This window comes from Zootoca vivipara, chromosome 15 (genome assembly GCF_963506605.1).
Source record: "Zootoca vivipara chromosome 15, rZooViv1.1, whole genome shotgun sequence".
NCBI classification, from domain to species: domain Eukaryota; kingdom Metazoa; phylum Chordata; class Lepidosauria; order Squamata; family Lacertidae; genus Zootoca; species Zootoca vivipara.
The window spans coordinates 7,636,627-7,655,947 of NC_083290.1; the positions used below are offsets into that span (position 1 = coordinate 7,636,627).

The window sequence follows — 19,321 nt, forward strand, 5'->3', positions numbered from 1 at the left end:
CAGGGAAGAATCTCTCCCACTCCTATCTGGAGATGCCCAACAAGGGCTGGGCCTGGGGACTTCTATATGCAGAGCAGATGCTCTAATAGTCTACTACGAGGTTTTGAAGCTTTGTCTTAATACGCCTCCCACCCCCACCCCACCCCATTGACCTTGCAGGAACGATCTCCAGAATTCCAGCGGCCCCCAAGTGCAAAGGCGGTACCGGAACTGGAATCCTCCGTTGCTAGGCAACCTGCCTGATGACTTCCTTCGCATCTTACCCCAACAAATGGAAAAGGTGCAGGTAGGGTGGATATAACTCTCTATATTTGGGCTATGAGTTCAAAATACCGACAAGGTTTGTTCAGTGTTTCGGCCTTTCGGGGCATTAGGTAGCTCAGCAACTTGGGTGTGTGTGTGTGTGTGTGTGTGTGTTGCCACAAGCTCTTGAAACACACTTCAGCCCTCCTCAATTTGCATATAGGCCCTAATAGGTCAGGTACCACCTGCTGAACAATAGAATTGCTTCTGGGACATACTTGTTCTCTGATCTGAGCAACGTAGGAGTCATAGAATTGTAGAGTTGGGAGGTACCGCAAGGGTCATCTCGTCCAACCCCCTGCAATACAGGAATCTTTCACCCAAGGTGGGGCTCGAACCCATGACACTGAGGTTATGAGTCTCATGCTCTACCACCTGAGCTATCCCTCAGGCCCTTGCTGCTTCCTCCATTGCATTCCTCCCCCTTTTACCTTCTCCATCCTGCCCTGCTTGACCCACATGGTCATGCCTCCATTCCTAGAAGTCCCTTTTCCTGCCCTTTTGGGTTAGTTTTAAGAGCAGGTTTTAGATCTAAGCTTCAAGTAACACATTCAATTTTATATGTAATCATAGAATCCCAGGGGGGTATTTTATTACTTGTAACCGTTCCAGATCAGATTGGATGGCAACCCTGTGAACCTGATCTTTAAAAGATCTGTTTCAATGAAAGAGGATTCAGGAGAGAGGAGAACTCCCAAGGAAAACCAATAATGTTGAATGTGGTGTACAAGCCTTTAGAGCAGGCATCCCCAAACTGCGGCCCTCCAGATGTTTTGGCCTACAACTCCCATGGTCCCTAGCTAACAGGACCAGTGGTCAGGGATTATGGGAATTGTAGTCCAAAACATCTGGAGGGCCAAAGTTTGGGGATGCCTGCTTTAGAGGCAGGCAAGTTGTTGCTGTGGTTGTTTTTTTATTCATTCATTGCATTTATATCCCACCCCTTTCTCCAAGGAGCTGTACATCGTTCTCTCTCTCCCAACTTTATCATCACAACAACCCTGTGAGCTAGGTTAGGCTGAGTGGGGATTAGAACCCTGATCTCCCAGGACCTAGTCCAACACTCTAACCCAGGGGTCAGCAACCTTTTCCAGCCGTGGGCCGGTCCACCACCATCCCTCAGACCACGTGGTGGGCTGGACTATATTTTTTTGGAGCGGGGGGGGGGAGGAATGAATGAATTCCTATGCGCCACAAATAACCCAGATGCATTTTAAATAAAAGCACACATTCTACTCATGTAAAAACACGCTGATTCCCAGACCGTCTGATTGAGAAGGCGATTGGGCCGCATCCGGCCCACGGGCCTTAGGTTGCCTACTCCTGCTCTAACCATTACACCATACTGAGATCAAAAGCTGAGCCTTTCCGTTTGCCCCAAGAGACACAGTTTAGGTGGTGCTGTGTTTGGAAGAGAAGAGACTTGTGGGTTTAGCGCCAAGCTGGACATCCAGTATCAGAAGCCCATCACAAAATGTAGGCTCCCACCAAGCATCTAAAAAGCGTTAAGTTTGGAGTGTATGATTTGGAGAGGAAATGCCCGTGGGCAAGAAAACAACATTTCACTCTGTTTCCTGCATTCCTCTCCCCCAGCTCCCCCCTCCCAAATCACACACTCCCAGTCCTACTTTTTAGAGTTAGGCAGAGATCTGGTTCTCCACTGAAAAATGAAGCCTTGTGGATTTGAGTCCTCAGAGTGACAGCTTCACGTGTTACCTTTTGGGGGAGGGCCGGTAAAGGTGTACACCTAAGATTATTATTTTTTAAAGTGTCTATTTAAAAGAAAGTGTGAATGCTGCAAACCTAGGTTAGCAAAATGCATGCATCATACAGGTGCAGCCATCGGGGGGTGGGGAGGGCTCTGATGGCTCTGGGCTCTGGCTCCCTGTGGTGGCCATGGGTTTGCTGCCCTGTGAAGCTTGCAGTCCCTAGCCGTTCCTTCTCTCTCTCTACGTAAATGCCACCTCCAGAGTCCGCAAAGCTGCCACCAAAAAACAGCAAGCCCCGGAAGCCAGAGGGCCCACGGCTCATTGGACCAGGAGAGGAAGTGGAAGCAGTATCTAGAAGACGAGCGGATCGCACTCGTCCTGCAGAATGAAGAGTTTATGAAGGAGCTGCAGAGGAACCGGGATTTCCTCCTGGCCCTTGAGAGAGGTAATGGCTTATTTCATAATCTTAGGGTGCTTTGTTTGTTTGTTTGTTTGTTTGTTTGTTTGTTTCCTTTTTGGTAGGAATGTGGATTTTCTTTTAGCCAATCAATTTTATGAACGGTCCCCTGCCCTGTTTTGTTTATGTTTTATTACTGTTGTTGCTTTTGAATGGTGTGCTCTGCTGTATTTAGGAAACTGAGGTGAGATAAATATATGACGACACACATAAAGTAACATTCCTCAACACAAAGCCTTATCTGAGGCAGAGCAACAAAAGCCTGTCAGTATAGAAAGGTATTGACCAGGCTTCCTCGAACTTTGCCCTCCAGATGTTTTTGGCCTACAACTCCCATGATCCCTAGCTAGCAGGGACCAGTGGTCAGGGGTGATGGGAACTGTAGTCTCAAAAACTATCTGGAGGGCCAAGTTTGAGGAAGCCTGGTCTTGACTGACCAATGGCAAATGGCAGAGAGTGGGCCATTTGAACCTCAAGCAGCAAGGAATTCCATAGAGGATTGGCCTGAATGCAAGGCAGCAGGTCTTCGCCTGAGCTATGGTGCCTGAATGGAAATCAAACCCAGAACACAGAAGGGAAAGTGCCCAATTCCTGACCACTTGACCGCCAGCTTGTGACACTCATGCATTTCCTTCTCTTACTTTTTTGGTCGCCATCTAGATCGATTGAAGTATGAGTCGAAGAAATCCAAGACGAGCAGCGTTGCCCTCAGTAATGATGTTGCTTTCACCTCTGTAATATCAGGTATTAACTCCCCCAATAGTCCCCCCCCCAAAGGACGGGTGTTAGCTTTGTGGTCAGCTGCCAGAATGTGAGGGTGCAAATCCAGCAAAAAAATATTCCAGTTCAATCCGTACTTAGGTTACTTTGATTATGCAGGTGTGGCCAATGACTGGCTCAAGGTCACTCAGAGAGCTTTGTCTCCATGTAAGAATTTGAACCTGAGTCCCCCCCCCAGGCATTGTTTGACACCAACAGTTAAGCTGTGTATGGGGAAGCTTTCTTTTGACCATTTGGCACGTTCTGAATTTTGAGAGAGTGCTGGGGGTGCCAGTCACAAAATGGCTGCTATGGGGTGTGTGTGTGGCATAAGACAAAATGGCTGCCGATGGTAACACAGAATTAGACGGTCACTCGTGACAAATTTAGGCTTGCCATGGGAAGTCAGCTTTGTCCTGCTGTTCCAGATCGTGGAGATCATGCAGTATTGATTTTACACATGCACACACACATTCTCTTGCTGTCTGATATAACAGGGAGCATTCTTCAGTAGCAGCAGAAATAAACCACACCATGTAGACTCTTGTTTCACAGAAATAGCTTAGAGGAGAACCTGCACATTTTGCACCAAAACTTCCCTTTTTAGGAAGACTAGAGACTTTTTTTTTAAAATGAAAGCTCAGCATTGGGGATGTTGCCCCAGGGCAACAGTGAGAGCCTCCACGGGCATCAGTTGCACCCATAAGTGCCAGGTTGGACATGCCCGGTTTAGTATGTCCTGGGCACCTGGGGCAAATAGCTGGTGTGAAGCGACAAACAGCTTCTGGAATATGTTTTCAACTCTTGCCTTGTACATTTGCAAGGAAATGCTCATAAGTATCCTTTTGCTTTGGGCTGCTGGATCAGGACTTAGTCTTCCCTGCTCCCCCCACTCCAGTTCCCCCCCCCCCATCCCATGAGGAATGGGCACAAAATGGTGAGCAACCTGCTCTGGTCCCCAGTCATAGTAAGCACAGATTCCTCCTTCCTTTTCATCTTTGAACAAAGGGGATATTGGCTCGCTGGCAGAACAAGGAAATAATCCTGCTTAACCTTCACTACCCGAGCCGAGCGGCAGCCTCGGAGGAGGGAATTAGAGCCACTGTCTGTCGCTATCACATGAAAACCATGGAACCGCCGGGGCCTAACCAAGTATTATAAAGAGACTGCTTTGGCTGAGGATGCAAACAGCAATTGATGCTGCGCTGCAGGCAGTGGAATCTGGTCTGTCTGGGTGAATGGGGCAGTGCCCCACCAAGCTCAGCCTGTCCCCTTCCCATAGCTGCCAAGTCTCCCATATTTCCCGGGAAACCCCCGTTTTTCCAGCTGTTCCTAGCTGAAAAAACAGATTTTTTTGTTTTCCCCTGGTTTATTCTGGTGCGGCGGCCATTTTGGAACTGGGCGGAGCATGCTCAGAAGCGACTTTTGATGCAGCTCTGCCCAGTTCCAAAATGGCTGCAGTGCGACTTCTGGTGCGGCGGCCATTTTGGAACTGGGCAAAGCAGCATCAAAAGTCGCTTCTGAGCATGCTCCGCCCAGTTCCAAAATGGCGGCAGCGCTACTTCAGGTCTGCTACTTCCGGTCCGGTCCCTTATTTCTCCCACAGGAACTTGGTAGGTATGCCCCTTCCTGTGCCTTATCATTTACAACTAGTCTACGGGGTGGCCCTGCCTGCCATCTTCCTCCTCCTTAGTCTCCGAGTTGCCCCTTTAAGAACTCAGCAGGAAGATGGAGGCAAAACTAGAATGAGCTGGCTCTACCAGTCTTTGTCTCTGGCGCCACCTGCTGTTGGGCTCCCTACCTTCTGCCCTACCATTCCCAGAGGGCACCAGCCATCACTGGATTCAGGGGCAAAATTCTGGAAAAGGCAGTTCAAGAGGATTGGGGCATTCTGGGCATGTCCCACTGTCAGACCTCACAAGAGCCAAATTTGGTGCTGAATGCCGAAGAGTTGCGAGGAGACGCTCTCTGGTTCTTTATTTATTTGCATTAAGTTCCTAGTCCTTAAGGCTGTAAATGCTGCATTGCATGATCTGGAGAAAAATGTAGGTATCTGAAGAAGTGTGCATGCACACGAAAGCTCATACCAAAATAAAAACTTAGTTGGTCTTTAAGGTGCTGCTGGAAGGAATTTTGGAGAAAAATGGACAGGTTCCTCCCCTATCGTACTACCCTGTCATGCAGAATTCAGCAGTCAGGGTGCTCACTGGGGACAAGACGATTGCAGATGTAGCGCCAATCCTGGCCCAACTTCACTGGCTGGCAGTTAGTTTCCAGGCCCAATTCTATGTGCTGGTTTTGACCTATAAAGCTTTAAACAGTTCAGGACCGCAATACCTCAGGGACCGCCTCTCCCCGTATGAACCAACCCGGACCCTGCAATCATCACCTGAGGCCCTTCTTCATGTGCCTCCTCCACATGAGGGTGGCAACATGAGAATGGGCCTTTCTGGGGCGACTCCCTGCTTGTGGAATGCTCTCCCCAGGGAGGTCCACCTGGCGCCTTCATTACCTATCTTTAGGCACCAGGCAAAAACATTCCTCTTCACTCAGGCCTTTGGCTAATTAAACAATATATGACCTTTCAAACTGTGTGTGTAGTGGTTAAGAGAGCCAGTGTGGTGTAGTGGTTAAGAGCGGTAGACTCGTAATCTGGGGAACCAGGTTCGCTTCCCCGCTCCTCCACATGCAGCTGCTGGGTGACCTTGGGCTAGTCACACTTCTCTGAAGTCTCTCAGCCCCACTCACCCCACAGAGTGTTTGTTGTGGAGGAGGAAGGGAAAGGAGAATGTTAGCCGCTTTGAGAATCCTTCAGGTAGTGATAAAGCGGGATATCAAATCCAAACTCTTCTTCTCTTCTTGTGTGTGCCGGGGCGTGTGTTATTGTTTTTCGTTACTATGTTATGTATTTTTGTGTTTTTATATCGCAAACGGCCCTGTGATCCTTGGATGAAGGGCAGTGTGGAAAATTAATGAGGATCATAAGAAATGGCAACATGCCTAACATGTTTAATTCCCTCTCCGTTTTTCAAAATACATACAATCGGCTTTCCCGCCACAATACCCCTGACTTTTAGCATTTTGTCTTAACTGCACATGTTGAAAATCCGCCTCTGTTTCCTCAGCGTTGTGTTTTAATCCCGAGTTTGTTTTGCCTTCCAGACGATGTAGCTCGCTCCAGTGGTGCCGTCTCCGATGATGCCTTATTCAGGGACAAGTTAAAACACATGGGAAAATGTGAGTTGTGTCACGGTGGATTTGGAGCTGCGGTGGGATTTCCCCCAGCACCCTGCATGAGTGAATGTATCGTAAACGCTGCGCTAGGCCACTGAATTACTTTGCCAGTATATGGGAATCTGAATATCTGCCTGTAACCGATGGGAGTTTTTGGGAGGGTGCATTTGACCTTTGCAGTATACAATGCAGGCATGAGCTTTTGCCAGCACAGAGGGGTGAATGGGGGTGATTGCACAGTGAGCTCAGGCCTTCGGATCCATTTTCCTGGCCCACCACATTTGGCCCCTGGGTGGTGCAGGGGGCCTTTTCCAGGGGCTCCTCCACATTCTTCTCATTCTGTAGTCAGGGATATGGATACCTTCTCTGCAATGTGCAGAAAGCCGGGTGCGGAATTCAGTATCCCGAGAAGATCACGTCTTTTATTTTAAACAGGTTCTCAGTCCTTAAGGCTAGAACCCTAATTCCAAAAGCCAGAACGAGTAGGGTGTCCAGTGGTCTTTGATTTAACAATCCTTAGAGATACTGCATGGCTACATCCTCTTTCTCCTTTAAAAAAACAACAACAAACCTTTATCTCCACCACCACCCCTTCCAGCTACACGCAAGAAGCTCTTTGAACTTGCCAGGGCTTTCTCAGAGAAGACCAAAATGAGGAAATCGAAAAGAAAACAGTTGTTGAAGCATCAAGTGTATCCTTCCACGTGAAGTCTTGCTTGTTGTGTCTTGAGGGTGCTAAATTCCCTGCAGTTCCGAGCACATTTAAAGTACATGGTTTCCCCCAAAGAAACCTGGAAACTGTACTTTTACCAGCCCACAGTTACAGTTCCCGGCACACTACAAACTACAGTTCCCATGGTTCTTTGGGGGGAAACCATGTGCATAAAATACGCTTTAAATGTTTGGTGTGCATGTGACCCTCAGAAACACGCCTCCTGCATTCTAGTGTGAGGTTGGCCATGCCAGCCAAGTTACGTTGCTGGCACAGAGCTGGCTTTCTGCACTCAAGTTCCTTGTGGCATGGCCCAGGGGTCAAGAGGGGCCTCCCTTTGGGCTTTCTCCACTGTCCATGCCTACCCCAACAGCAACCAGTGAGCTTTTTGCTTGAGCAGGGAGTTGAACTCCTTTCTCCTCCTCCAACTTGCGAGTCACCGTGTTAAATCCCTGTGCTGTATTATTATTATTATTATTATTTATTTATTTATTTATACCCCGCCCATCTAGCTGGGTCTCCCCCGCCACTCTGGGCGGCTTCCAACAAACACCAAAATACATTAAAATATCACAGATTAAAAACTTCCTTAAACAGGGCTGCCTTTAGGTGTTTTCTAAATGTCAGGTAGTTGTTCATCTCCCTGACCTCCGATGGAAGGGCATTCCACAGGGCGGGCGCCACTACCGCAAAGGCCCTTTGCCTGGTTCCCTGTAGCTTTAGCAGTATTAGACTTCATTCTGCGGCCGTCTTCGTAAGTCGAGGTTTTCGGATGTCGAAGCGCACGGTCGGCGCATGCGCGAAGCGCGATTTCGCACTTCTGCACATGTGGCGACCGCGCACAGGGAAAAGACTTCCGGGGTTGTCGACTTCGGAAGTCGAAGCCTTCGGAAGTCGAATTGTTCGGATATCGAGGTATGACTGTAAAAGGATGTCATAGAGAGGAGGGAGAAAGGTTGTTTTCTGCTGTTCCAGGGAAGTGGACATAGAACAATGGATTCAAACTACAAGAAAGAAGATTCCACCTAAACATTAGGAAGAACTTCCTGACAGTAAGAGCTATTCAACAGTGGAATTTGCTACCAAGGAGTGTGATGGAGTCTCCTCCTTTGGAGGTCTTTAAGCAGAGGCTTGACAGCCAACTGTCAGGAATGCTTTGATGGTGTTTCCTGCTTGGCAGGGGGTTGGACTGGATGGCCCTTGTGGTATCTTCCAGCTCTATGATTCTATCCCTGCTGTGTACGTAGTTGCGAACCTGCTCCTTGATCTCAGGGTTATGGTATTTAAAGAGGTGGCCAGGTGCATAGAGATCAAACAGCTTTCCAAAATATATAATAGGTGATGACGATGCAGTGTGACTTGGGAATCTTTGGATTCCCAGTTGAGTTTGCAGATCACTGAGTGAAAGACAATCTTGCGCACACACAGAGGAACCCTAGCTTTGGCTTCTACTCTCCCAGGGCTGAGCCATAGCCATGGAAATCACGGTTCTGGAGCTCAGATCATCTGAGGCCTGGCTTAGATTATGCCCTCAAAATGTCACTGGTTTCCTCTTTTTTCCTCCTTAATCGCAAGTGCAGGATGGGAACAGCAGCTTCAACAGCTAATCTTCTTGATGACGTTGAAGGACATTCATGCGGTATGGACTAATTCACCCATTTAAGACCCTTTCAAACTGTGTATAATGATGGCTGCTCCTTTATTGGTGTAGACTTCTGATAGCTCAAAAATCTCACCCTATATCTTCACCTGTGGAGGCTGGTCTAATACAAGATTTCCCAGCCCCCCTGCTTATTCTGTGCTGTCTCTCTCGTTCGTTCTGTGGGGCCCATCTGACGGCAGCTCCACGTAACTGCTGCTTCTGACCGGCAGGTTTCCATATTCTCTTGCCTTCCTCTGCCTTTCAGATGAAGATGGCCAAGCAAGAAAACGACAGCTACACACGGAAGATGAAACATCAAAAGAAGCACAGTAAGGTGAAAGAGTATTTGGAGATTAGGGAGAGGGATGTAGCTCAGTGGCAGAGCATCTGCTTTGTATGCGGAAGGTCTTGGGTTTAATCCCCGGCATCTCCAGGGAAGATTCAGTGTCTGAGAACCCTGGAGAGCCACAGGTGGTCAGTATAGACCAGGTGTGGAGAAGCTTTGGCCCTCCAGGTGTTACTATCTTCTGTGGCCATTAACAATTTCTGTTTGGGCAGCATAGGTTGACCAACTTAGTTTATTGGGGTGGGGGTGGCTTTTTGCGTGAGTTTAGCAAGCATTTTTATGGACGATTCTTAATTTTTCTGCTATTTCAGTGTTTACTCCATTCTTTTGGGATCGCTACAGGATTGTATTTTAATAGTTTGTTGGAAGCCGCCCAGAGTGGCTGGGGAAACCCAGCCAGATGGGCGGGGTATAAATAATATATTACTATTATTATTATTATTATTATTATTATTATTATTATTATTATTATTACTGAACTACAGCGCTCATCACCCTTGGCTATCAGCCATGCTTACCCAGGGATTATGGGAGGTAGTTCAATAGCACCTGGAAGGCCAAAGGCAGGTATAGGCAAACTCGGCCCTCCACCTGTTTTGGGACTACAACTCCCATCATCCCTGACCATTGGTCCTGTTAGCTAGGGATGATGGGAGTTGTAGTCCCAAAAACATATGGCGGGCCAAGTTTGCCTATGCCTGGCCAAGGGTTCCTCACATCCAGGGTAGACAATACTGAAGTTATATGCACTTTGGGTTGGATTCCTATGCAGAGCTTTTGCCTTGGGTTCAGTATTGAATATTCCATTTTTTAAAAATAAAAATAAAAATAGATGTTTCCAGAAAGTGGGTGTTATTTTTTTCCTATTTTTTTCTATTGACCCTTCCAGTTTGATCCACTAGAATCTGCTGTCTTGGTCATAGCATGGTGCTAAAGGATGGCGAGACTGGTTTCGATTCTGGTTTTGGGGTGGCTATACATCCCACAAAAAAATCTGAAGTTTTAATGTTTGAAGTTTTATTCTGTTTTCACTGTTCTGTTGAAAGCTGCCCAGAGTGGCTGGGGAAACCCAGCCAGATGGGCTGGGTAGAAATATTAAATTATTATTATTAATATTAAGCTCAATTTCACTAAGCATTGACATCTGCCCTCCTTTGTCTTCCAGATCCTGAGCTGGCCAATATATATATATATTTAAAGAAAAGGTGAATAATGGGAGAATTAGAAGATGTCAGAGAAGCACGATGGGGTCAGGTGCTTTTGTCCTCCCCTGGAGCTGTCAGATGCTTCCCAAAGCCCAAGCTTTTTATTATGCCAGGCACATGGTTGGTCCTTTCTTACCAGCTGAGTTCGAAAACAGTTATCGGTTGGTTTTTCCTCCTCCTCCAATCTGAAGAATTGCCAGCCCAAAAGGAGGAAAGAAACAGCAATCCGATTTTACAGCTGACCTGATTTTTTTTTCTACGTCAAATATTTGCAAACTGCAGAATGAATTTTTGAGATCTTAAGGATGGGTCAAGGACCTTTCTTTCTTTGTTATACTGTAGCGTTCAGACATCTGGGGGGTGGGGGAGAGGTGCTGTTCAAATGTGGATTCTGGCCTGGTGTTTTTAAACCATATCTCTTTAACTAACAGATGACCTTTCTCCAGCCACAGGATGGCCTCAGAATTTCATTGTATCATTGATGATTATCATTACATAATTATTGCTGCTAACAGAAAAATAAGCCCAAATCAAGAGATTGGATGGTCAGGATGTTATAAACTTCTCTCCACGAAAAAAAGAAGAGGAGAGAGTTTCTGCTGATTCCAACTACAACCAGAAATGCCTCACAGTGGATTAATCACCTGCCCTTGGTCCTTGATGATTATTATTTTTAAAGTGGGCCTTGGAATCACCGTCCCTCCAGCTACTTTCATCCCATTGCTTCAGCGTGGCCCCCCCTCCTAACTATGTGTTCCTTGTATTGCTGAAAATTATGATTGGAAAATAGGATTGATGTAAAGGGTTGTATTCTGTACGTGTTTCTGTGAATAAGGCGTTCTTCATGTGATGGTGTGAAAGCCATGTGGTCTTTGTCCCACGGTGCTCAGGTGACGCTCGAAAGCCTGGAGCCAGGCGATAAATTAAACTTAGTGGGGCATTGCCTCGTTTGCCCTAACGGCAAATGACCCTTTGTCCGGCCCACCATGCCTGATGCTTGTGACTGCCAAGGTTTGATCTGAAACAGACACTCGTCCTGCCATTCACAAGTGACACTGACCATAGCGATCTGGGTTGTTTTGGTTGTTTTTTAATGCCCACCCAAAGCAGTGCCAACAGCAGAACCTGCGCCTGTTGCTTTAAATCACAGGCGGAGAATGCCCAGCCGGGCTGTAACAAGAGGGAGGGGAGGGGAAAGCAACAACCACCCAACCCCGCAAAACCCTGAATGAAGGTTTGTATGTTCTCCAGCGCAGAAGTGACGTCAGTGCAACTTAGACAAAAGTTCAGCTTCTTGGACTCTCTCCGCAGGGCTGTTTTGTACAGGATCCAAGTTTCCAGGGAGAGTTGGGAGAAAGCAGTACTGTATTGCTTAAAAAGATCCCCAAACTTGAGGGGCTGCCAGGCAGAAACGGTTCCCTTTTGGGGAGGGGAACTGGGGTAAGCAGAGAGAAAGTGAGTGTGAGAGAGATCCTCAGGATAAGACAACCCCCCTCACCCAAAGCCGTCTTTGAGGCTAAGCATCCACTAGTTGCCAAGGAGAAACCTGGAGAGAGGCCACTGGAAATAAACAGCCAGAGAAGTAGAAAAGCCTTCAAGCCTCTCCCCCCACCCCCGTGGGTTCCTAGCTGAATAAGCCACCGGCTGTTCCTCTTTTCACATCTATAGCTGGACTTTCTCTCTCTCCCTCTCCCTCTCTGAATGCTTGGGAAGGACTCAAATTCTGGAATCGGATCCGCTAGTTTGAAGGCTCCATTGCTTCGTGGCTTAACTTTTTAAACTTTCCGTTTTATTTTATTTTAATGACGCAGACAGAAGCCAGGGGGGGGAATCTTGCCGCATGGCAATGGAAGCTGCTCCTTTAGGGGCGGATGGAGCATTGCCCCACCAACCTCAGTCTGTCTTCAGCAAGCCCCCCAACCTGCCTGCTTTCTTAAGAACAACCTGTATGGGGCGGGGGGTTGGCCTGCCCCCTTACAGAACGCAACAGCAAGGAGGAGAGAACGAGAGCAAAACCAGAATTGGCTGGCTCTTCCTGTCGTTGGCTCTGGCGCCCCCTGCTGCAGGGCTCCCTGCCTTCCACCCCACCAAGAAGGCAGGTTTGCGGGAAGTGTCATGGGGAAGAGGACATGTCCATAGCTGCCAAGTTTTCCCTTTTCTCGCGAGGAAGCCTATTCAGCATAAGAGAAAATCCCTTAAAAAAAGGGATAACTTGGCAGCTATGGACATGTCAAGGGCACTTGCCCTTCCTCAGGACACGCTGCCTGTTGTGTCTTTATCCCTCTAGCCTCCGACAGTGGAAAAAGCCATGCAGACAGCTTTCCCCAAGAGGTGGGGAAATGGCCCCACCTGTTTTGAGCGAAATGACTATAAGGGATTCGTTGCACGGCAGGAGGGCAGAAATATGAGTAAGCGGCACCCACAAGCTGCGATGCATTTGCTGAATTTTCTCCCTGCCAGACTTCCTGTGCCTTTAGCTGGCAGCTAGTTGAGGAAGGGGCATAGCTCAGTAGCAGAGCAACTCCAGGCAGAAGGACCCGGGTTCAATCCCTGGCGTTTCCAGGCAGGGCTGGGAATATCCCTTGTTTGAAACCTGGGAATCCTGGAGAGTGACAATACTATGGCCCTAAGGTTGCAGGAGGAAAGGAGGAATGGACCAGGGTCCCGTTTTATTACTACGGTACTCCAAAATGGGCTGTTGCAAAGTTTCACAGCCAAAGTGCCCAACAAATGTCCTTGACGCTGGGTTGGCAGTTTTAAATCTTTGCAGGGTGGGTAGGAAGGGATACTTCTCAGGCAGGAGGGTGGTTTTTGCATCGGGGCTTCTGGCTGCTGGTCCTTACTGACTTCTGCCAGCTCTTGCTCCTTAGCAAGCTTTGCTTCTCCATCCTGCCCTCATTGGCTTGACCAGGACTCCTTTTTAGGAGCCACGGCTCAATCGGTTCCTTCTGCCATTGCAAATTCTTTGCTTCCCCGTTGTCCTGCTTTATTTTATTTTTTTACATTTAAAACCTCAGGTCAATGTGGTCGCTCCTCTCTGCCTGGCCCTTGAGGCTTTTCTCCAGGCAACACCCCCTCGCCAGCCTTCCTTCACACCCTGCTTGGGTGTGTTTGCTTGGCTGGAACATGTCTTTGAACTCTTATTAATTTCTCTTGCTTGCCTGGATGGAAGAGGGAGAGGAGGGGTGAGTAGAAATCAGTCTCCTGTATGAAGGTAAAATCTATATTCCTTGCTCCACCTACTTTTGCCCCTGGTCCCTGCCCACCACTGGCATGTGGCCCCTGGAAGGTTGCCAATGAGGACATGCGGCTCTTGGGTTGAAAAGGGTTCATCGCTTCTGTTTTAAAACAAGTGCTGGCTGCCCCTTGCTGTGATTGATAAGTTTCAGCATACAAATGAGAATCTGGGTACATTTGTTCAGCTCCCGTGAAACCCTGCAATCCTTGTGAGTCTACACAGATGAAGCCTGGGCTGTTTCAAGCAGGTGCGGGGAACCTGTGCCTTCCAGATGCTACTGAACTGCAACTCCTATCACCCCTGGCCATTGCCCATGTTTCAGGGGCTGATGGGAGTTGTGTTTCAGCAACAACTGGAGGGCCAAAGGTTCCCCATGCCCAGCTTAGAGGCTGGGAAAAGTTCTTTTTTGGAGACCCCTCTCAGCTGTTTAACAGTACTGCAGCCTGAAAGGGCACATCCACTCCAGATAACCGGTTTATTGAGCATTCATACTGATTTGCTTGCATAAAGCTTATGCAGAGGTTAGACTACATCTGGCCTTCACTGAATACCCATTGTTTATGACAAGCATTTGTCCCGATTTGCTCGTTCAGCGTGTTTAACATCTTCCCCGCTAAGCATCGGTTTGTCCCACCTTTTCCGATGTGTTTCCCCATCACAACCTTAACCGCAAAAAAAGTCTGATCTTTCGCAAAGTGGGTTTGTTGCGCTCGAGCGAACAGAGCGCTCTGATTCACTTCAGTTGCCCAACTCTACACTTCCGGTACAAGCTTGAATACATTCCTGCAGAATATTGGCAGTCTGGGTGCAACTGTGACCCTGTGTCCTTCAGCAGTTGAGAAGAGCAGGTGGGCAATGGGGCCAGGACTGCGGGTGGGAGAAGCGTAGTTGAGTCCTCCTTGGTAATGGGATAGGTCTCTTAAAGAGAGGGTGGTTTCTTGGATTGGCCCGGCAAGAGCGATGAGGGATTTGCTCCTTCCATATTTTCTGGGAGTTTCATGGATGGAAGGGAGCAACTGTTTCCAAAAGAGGCTCCCATATAAATAAAAGCACGCACACACCCCAATGCCCGGTGGAGCAGGATTAGAACCCGGGTCTTCAACTTCTTCAGGTAGCTACACTGACATCCTTTTAAGCCTTGCACACTGAAGAATGTAGGCTACATGAGAGAAGTCGGGGAAGGGCTGTAGCTCAGTGCTGGAACACTTGCCTTGCATGCAGAAGGTCCCAGGTTCAATCCCCGACATCTCCAGGTAGGGCTGAGGACTCCCAACGAAAAACCCCAGAGAAGCTGCTGCCAGTTAGTGTAGACAATACTAAGCCTGGTGGGCTGAGGATGGATTCTGTGTAAAGAAGTTCTCATTACTAGGTTTGGAAAGCAATTGGGAAATGGCAAAAACAGAATGGTTTTGTATATGTGCAGGTGGGTTGAAAGTTTTAAGACCTTTCCTTTAGCAACCTCCGGACATTTGGACCAACTGAGCCCATGGGGCGTGTAGCCCAGGGGAATGAGGGCAAGGATGTCATTTTTAAAGAATCTAATGTAAATGCATTTTAGAGGCTGCCAAGTTGGGCTCCTAAACCAAGCTGTGTTTCTCTGACCACCAAATAATGTCCTGTCCTTGGTAATGTTTGTATTCCTTTCTTTTTTTAAAAAAGGGGGGTTGTTTTTTTTAAAGGAGACAAACCAACAAAAAGAAGAGGAGACTTCTGTGACGTTTGTGAGTGTTGCTATTTTAGAATTTATTTCCATACATGATTTTTTTTCTCTCTTAAAGATGTTTAATAGTAATTCATATAATAAAGTCATGTTGTACTCTCGTAATGCTTTTGGCTTTGTGAATCTCCGCTGTGGTTTGCTTATTTATTTTCAGAAAGGGAAACTCGAGACAACCTGTTAAAACACAAACATTTAAAAGAAGTGCAAAAAAACAAGGACTATAGCTCAGTTGGTAGAGCGTGAGACTCTTAATCTCAGGGTTGTGGGTTTGAGCCCCATGTTGGGCTAAAGATCCCTGTATTGCAGGGGGTTGGATTGGATGACCCTCGTGGTCCCTTCCAACTCTATGACTCCATAACTTAGACTGCTCATTTAGAATATGGTGCAAGAACAGATTCAAAGGTCAAGCCCACTTCCTGCATCCCAAATGTTGGGTTGAAGAAGGGAGACAGACATCCTTTTTAGATACAGAATGTGGGCTTTGCATCGGCTGGTCTGTAATTAGAACAGTAGGAATCTCTAAATCTAGCTTACTGGTATTCTTAGGATGTCTCTCATAGACGTTTCCTGGAAATACTGGAGGTATGAGAAGACTGCTTGTTCCAGTAACCTTGGGGTAGGTGTTCCAGCACATTAATCATAAGAGATGGTTGGGAGTGGGTGAGAATACGAATACTGTATGATGTAAAGTGTTACATCTGGTGACATCTGGTGGACACATCTTGGAAGTGCTGGTAAGCCCAGGAAAACATTCACAGAGACCCCCGAAGACTAGGCCTCAAGCCTTCCTAGGCTGTGTAAAATGATGCCAAGCTAAACATACTGTGCTGTGCTCAATTGAAATATTTCCTCACCAGAACTAGGCTTGGGGAAACCAAGTTAGTTGCATAACCCTACTCTGCATAGCACTGATTGGCTAGGACCCGTAATGTCACAAACTTGCTGCCCACCCCCGGAGTGATTATGCGATTCTTTCGAAAGCAGTTCCCTGCTTTTAATTACAAAGGCAAACGAACCAAAATGCAAACCAAAACCTAAAGCAACAAATGAGCAAAGCGAAGAAACAAATGAAGTGCCTGATTCAAGGCTTGGGAGATCTAATGTTCAGTTTTCCCCGCTTAGTCATGAAGCTGCGTGACTCTGGGGCAGGCATCCCCAAACTGCGGCCCTCCAGATGTTTTGGCCTACAACTCCCATGATCCCTAGCTAACAGGACCAGTGGTCGGAGATGATGGGAATTGTAGTCCAAAACATCTGGAGGGCCGAAGTTTGGGGATGCCTGCTCTGGGGCATTTGCTAGCCTTCTAGTTAACCCAGCACAAAGTCCTGTCATGAGAATAAAATGGGGTGGGAGCAGCAGTGGAGGAAGGCTCTCAGGCACCTGGGACAGCATGCCCAGGGGCAGGGCAAACCGCCCATAGGGGCAGGGCGCAGTGCCCATATCGGTGGGGCACACAGCGTCTCGTGCCATCCCTGTGGGAGCTGTGGCGCACGCCGTCCCTATGGATACTGCACACCCTGTGTGGCACCCATATGGATGAGAAGGGCCACCGTATATAGTGGGGTCTCAGTACAGAACCTGTGGGTGCTGAGACACATGGCTCGTGTGCGCTGCAGGCCCCGGGGTGACGAGTGCCGCCCACCATTTTGTCACACCCCCCCCCCGTCAGGGTGACACCCGGGGCGGACTGCACCCCCATTCGTACGCCCCTGGGTGGGAAGAACTCATTGGAAAAAGGATACGATAATGAATAATAAAAACCAGAATAAAACAACACTAGCATTTTGGTGGAAACCTCCTTTTCCAGCCATTGTTTCAGCCTGTTGCGGTAACCCCCAGGCTATATGTGCCCCCCTGGCCCTCAGAACTTCCCTACTTGCCACCCTTGCCTCACACCTTCCTTGAGTGTTTTTGCCTGGCTGGAATGTGTCCTTGATCTGAGCATGCCTTTTGCTTGCCTGGATGGAGGACAAAGAGGGCTCTGTGCAAGTGTGTGTAGAAATTAGCCTACAGTACAAAGGTAACATTTACTTTTGTTGCCCTGCCCACTTTTGCCTCTAGCCTCGCCTACCACTACCTACTCGAAAGGTTGTCAAGAAGAGATTTGCAGGGTTTCCCTTCCCTGCTCTAAAGCATGGTGTATGTGACCCAGAGCTGAGAGGCTAATATCTGGTGATCTACCGGTATTAAAGTGTGTTTTTCAGTACAGTACAAGTTTCCAAAGGGGTATACAGTTTAATCATGGATTGCAACAATCAAAAACACTGTGTGTCCTAAAATATCATATAGCAATTTAATCACAATTCAATAAACCATGACCAGGCTTGCCCTGTGCCCTTCTAAAATGTTTTTGCCTAGCTGAAATGTTGTCCTCTGTATGGGATAATGCCTTCTGCTTGACTGGATAAAGAGGGGGGGGTGTTTGTTTGTTTGTATGTTCATATTGTAAACTACCCTGTGATCTTCGGATTATATGGCAATATAATAGGGATTTTTTAAAATACAGCAATCTCTGACTTTCCTTGGCTGGAATGTCCCATCCTGTACAGAGGCCCTCCTCTGCCCCTAGCCACAACTTCAATCTTCTTTCTCACTGGCTGCATTCCAGCTGTGAAACTCTCCCCTCCACCCACCTAATCTTCAATTCAAGCAGGTGGAATTGTATCTGGGAGCCAGCAACCAGCAGCCATCAAAAGCCATCAATGCTCACTAGGCAACTGTTTTTAAAGCAATCAACGCCCATCTTTAGCAAAAGTGCTCAACAAGTCAAGCAGAGAAGGGGAAAAGGCCCATCCTTCCTTGACATCCGTTAACAATGTCTTCCTATTACGAGATAATTGCCACAAAGTGCACATCTATTTATGTTTATGCCGGGGAAACAAAGCTGACAGAAGCCTCATCAAGCCTTTCAGGTTTGGGAGCCATCTGGACTCTACGCTCGGCCATATGGTCTGAGCTTAAGGACTTTAATTTGTGTTAAATTGCAAGGCACACCGAGCGTCTGTCCTCCTCCTCCTCTACTCAGATGCGTTTCCTTTCTAATGGGAAGAAGAGTAGCATTTGCCAGCATCGCTGTTCGCTTCACACTGTCGCGCTCTGGGACTAATAAGCAGCTGAAATGCCTTCTGTCCCTGTAGAACCAGTTCACGTGCCATAGCTGTCAAGTTTTCCCTTTTCTCGCGAGGAAGCCTATTCAGCATAAGGGAATTTCCCTTAAAAAAAGGGGAGAACTTGACAGCTATGGCACGTGCCCCTTCGCGATCATGTGTGAAACGAAGGAGAGGGGGAGACCGCGTTGGCTGGTGCCCGGTGGGGGCGGAAGGCAGGGAGCCCCACAGTGGGCGGAGCCAGAGCCAACTAAAGCCAGTTTAGCCCATCTACCTCCTCCCAAGCTCCATTAAGAGGCAACCCCGAGGTTAAGAAGGAGGAAGCCCCTCGTCTGGTTTGTATGTAAGAAAGGGTGAGGTTGGCGGGGCTCCATGCTCCATGGTGCAGCTTCCACTCCAAAGAGAAGATAACCAGGACCCCCGTCCCCTGCACACACCCCAAAGCCAGGCTGTCTGGGGGAGTGGTTCCGGAGTTATAGATAGGATGGTAGAGTTGGAAGGGACCACAAGGGTCGTCTAGCTATTGAGCTGCTTTTTAATGCACTGCGAATGTTGATACGTATACCATATTGGAATAGGGTTTTGATGTGAATTTACTTTGGTTGTTTTTTTAATATAATACTAATTTATAACAATAATTTATTATTTATACCCCGCCTATCTGGTTGGGTTTCCCCAGCCACTCTGGGCGGCTTCCAACAAAATATTAAAAATACAATATTATTTGATACATGATTGTCCTGTCTCCGATTCCATTTGGAGAAATGGTGTGTTTGGGGAGTGCTTTTACAGCACATCTCCAGTTTCTTAGGTCGAACTAAATTCTACTCCGAATGAGGGAAGCAATTTCACCCTCACGCTCCTTTACTATTAAGGTTGCAAGCCTAC

General features: G+C 47.7%; 1 protein-coding gene across 7 annotated transcripts in view; it reads left to right on the forward strand.

The window, feature by feature from the left end:
- The window catches only part of CUEDC1 (CUE domain containing 1), a 65,795-nt gene extending 50,541 nt beyond the window's left edge, over positions 1-15,254 (forward strand). For 3 of the 7 annotated variants that reach the window (XM_060283089.1, XM_060283091.1, XM_060283090.1), the window contains exons 6-13: positions 160-286; positions 2,274-2,457; positions 3,130-3,213; positions 6,391-6,465; positions 7,061-7,154; positions 8,750-8,813; positions 9,082-9,145; positions 10,328-15,254. In XM_060283089.1, the coding sequence (XP_060139072.1) occupies positions 160-286; positions 2,274-2,457; positions 3,130-3,213; positions 6,391-6,465; positions 7,061-7,154; positions 8,750-8,813; positions 9,082-9,145; positions 10,328-10,371 (736 nt within the window). In that variant the 3' untranslated portion in view covers positions 10,372-15,254. Of the gene's footprint in view, positions 1-159; positions 287-2,273; positions 2,458-3,129; positions 3,214-6,390; positions 6,466-7,060; positions 7,155-8,749; positions 8,814-9,081; positions 9,151-10,327 lie in introns of all 7 variants that reach the window. The other 4 variants (XM_060283092.1, XM_035139296.2, XM_035139292.2 and 1 more) reach the window with 4 other exon arrangements.
- The last annotated feature ends 4,067 nt before the right edge of the window (positions 15,255-19,321 follow it).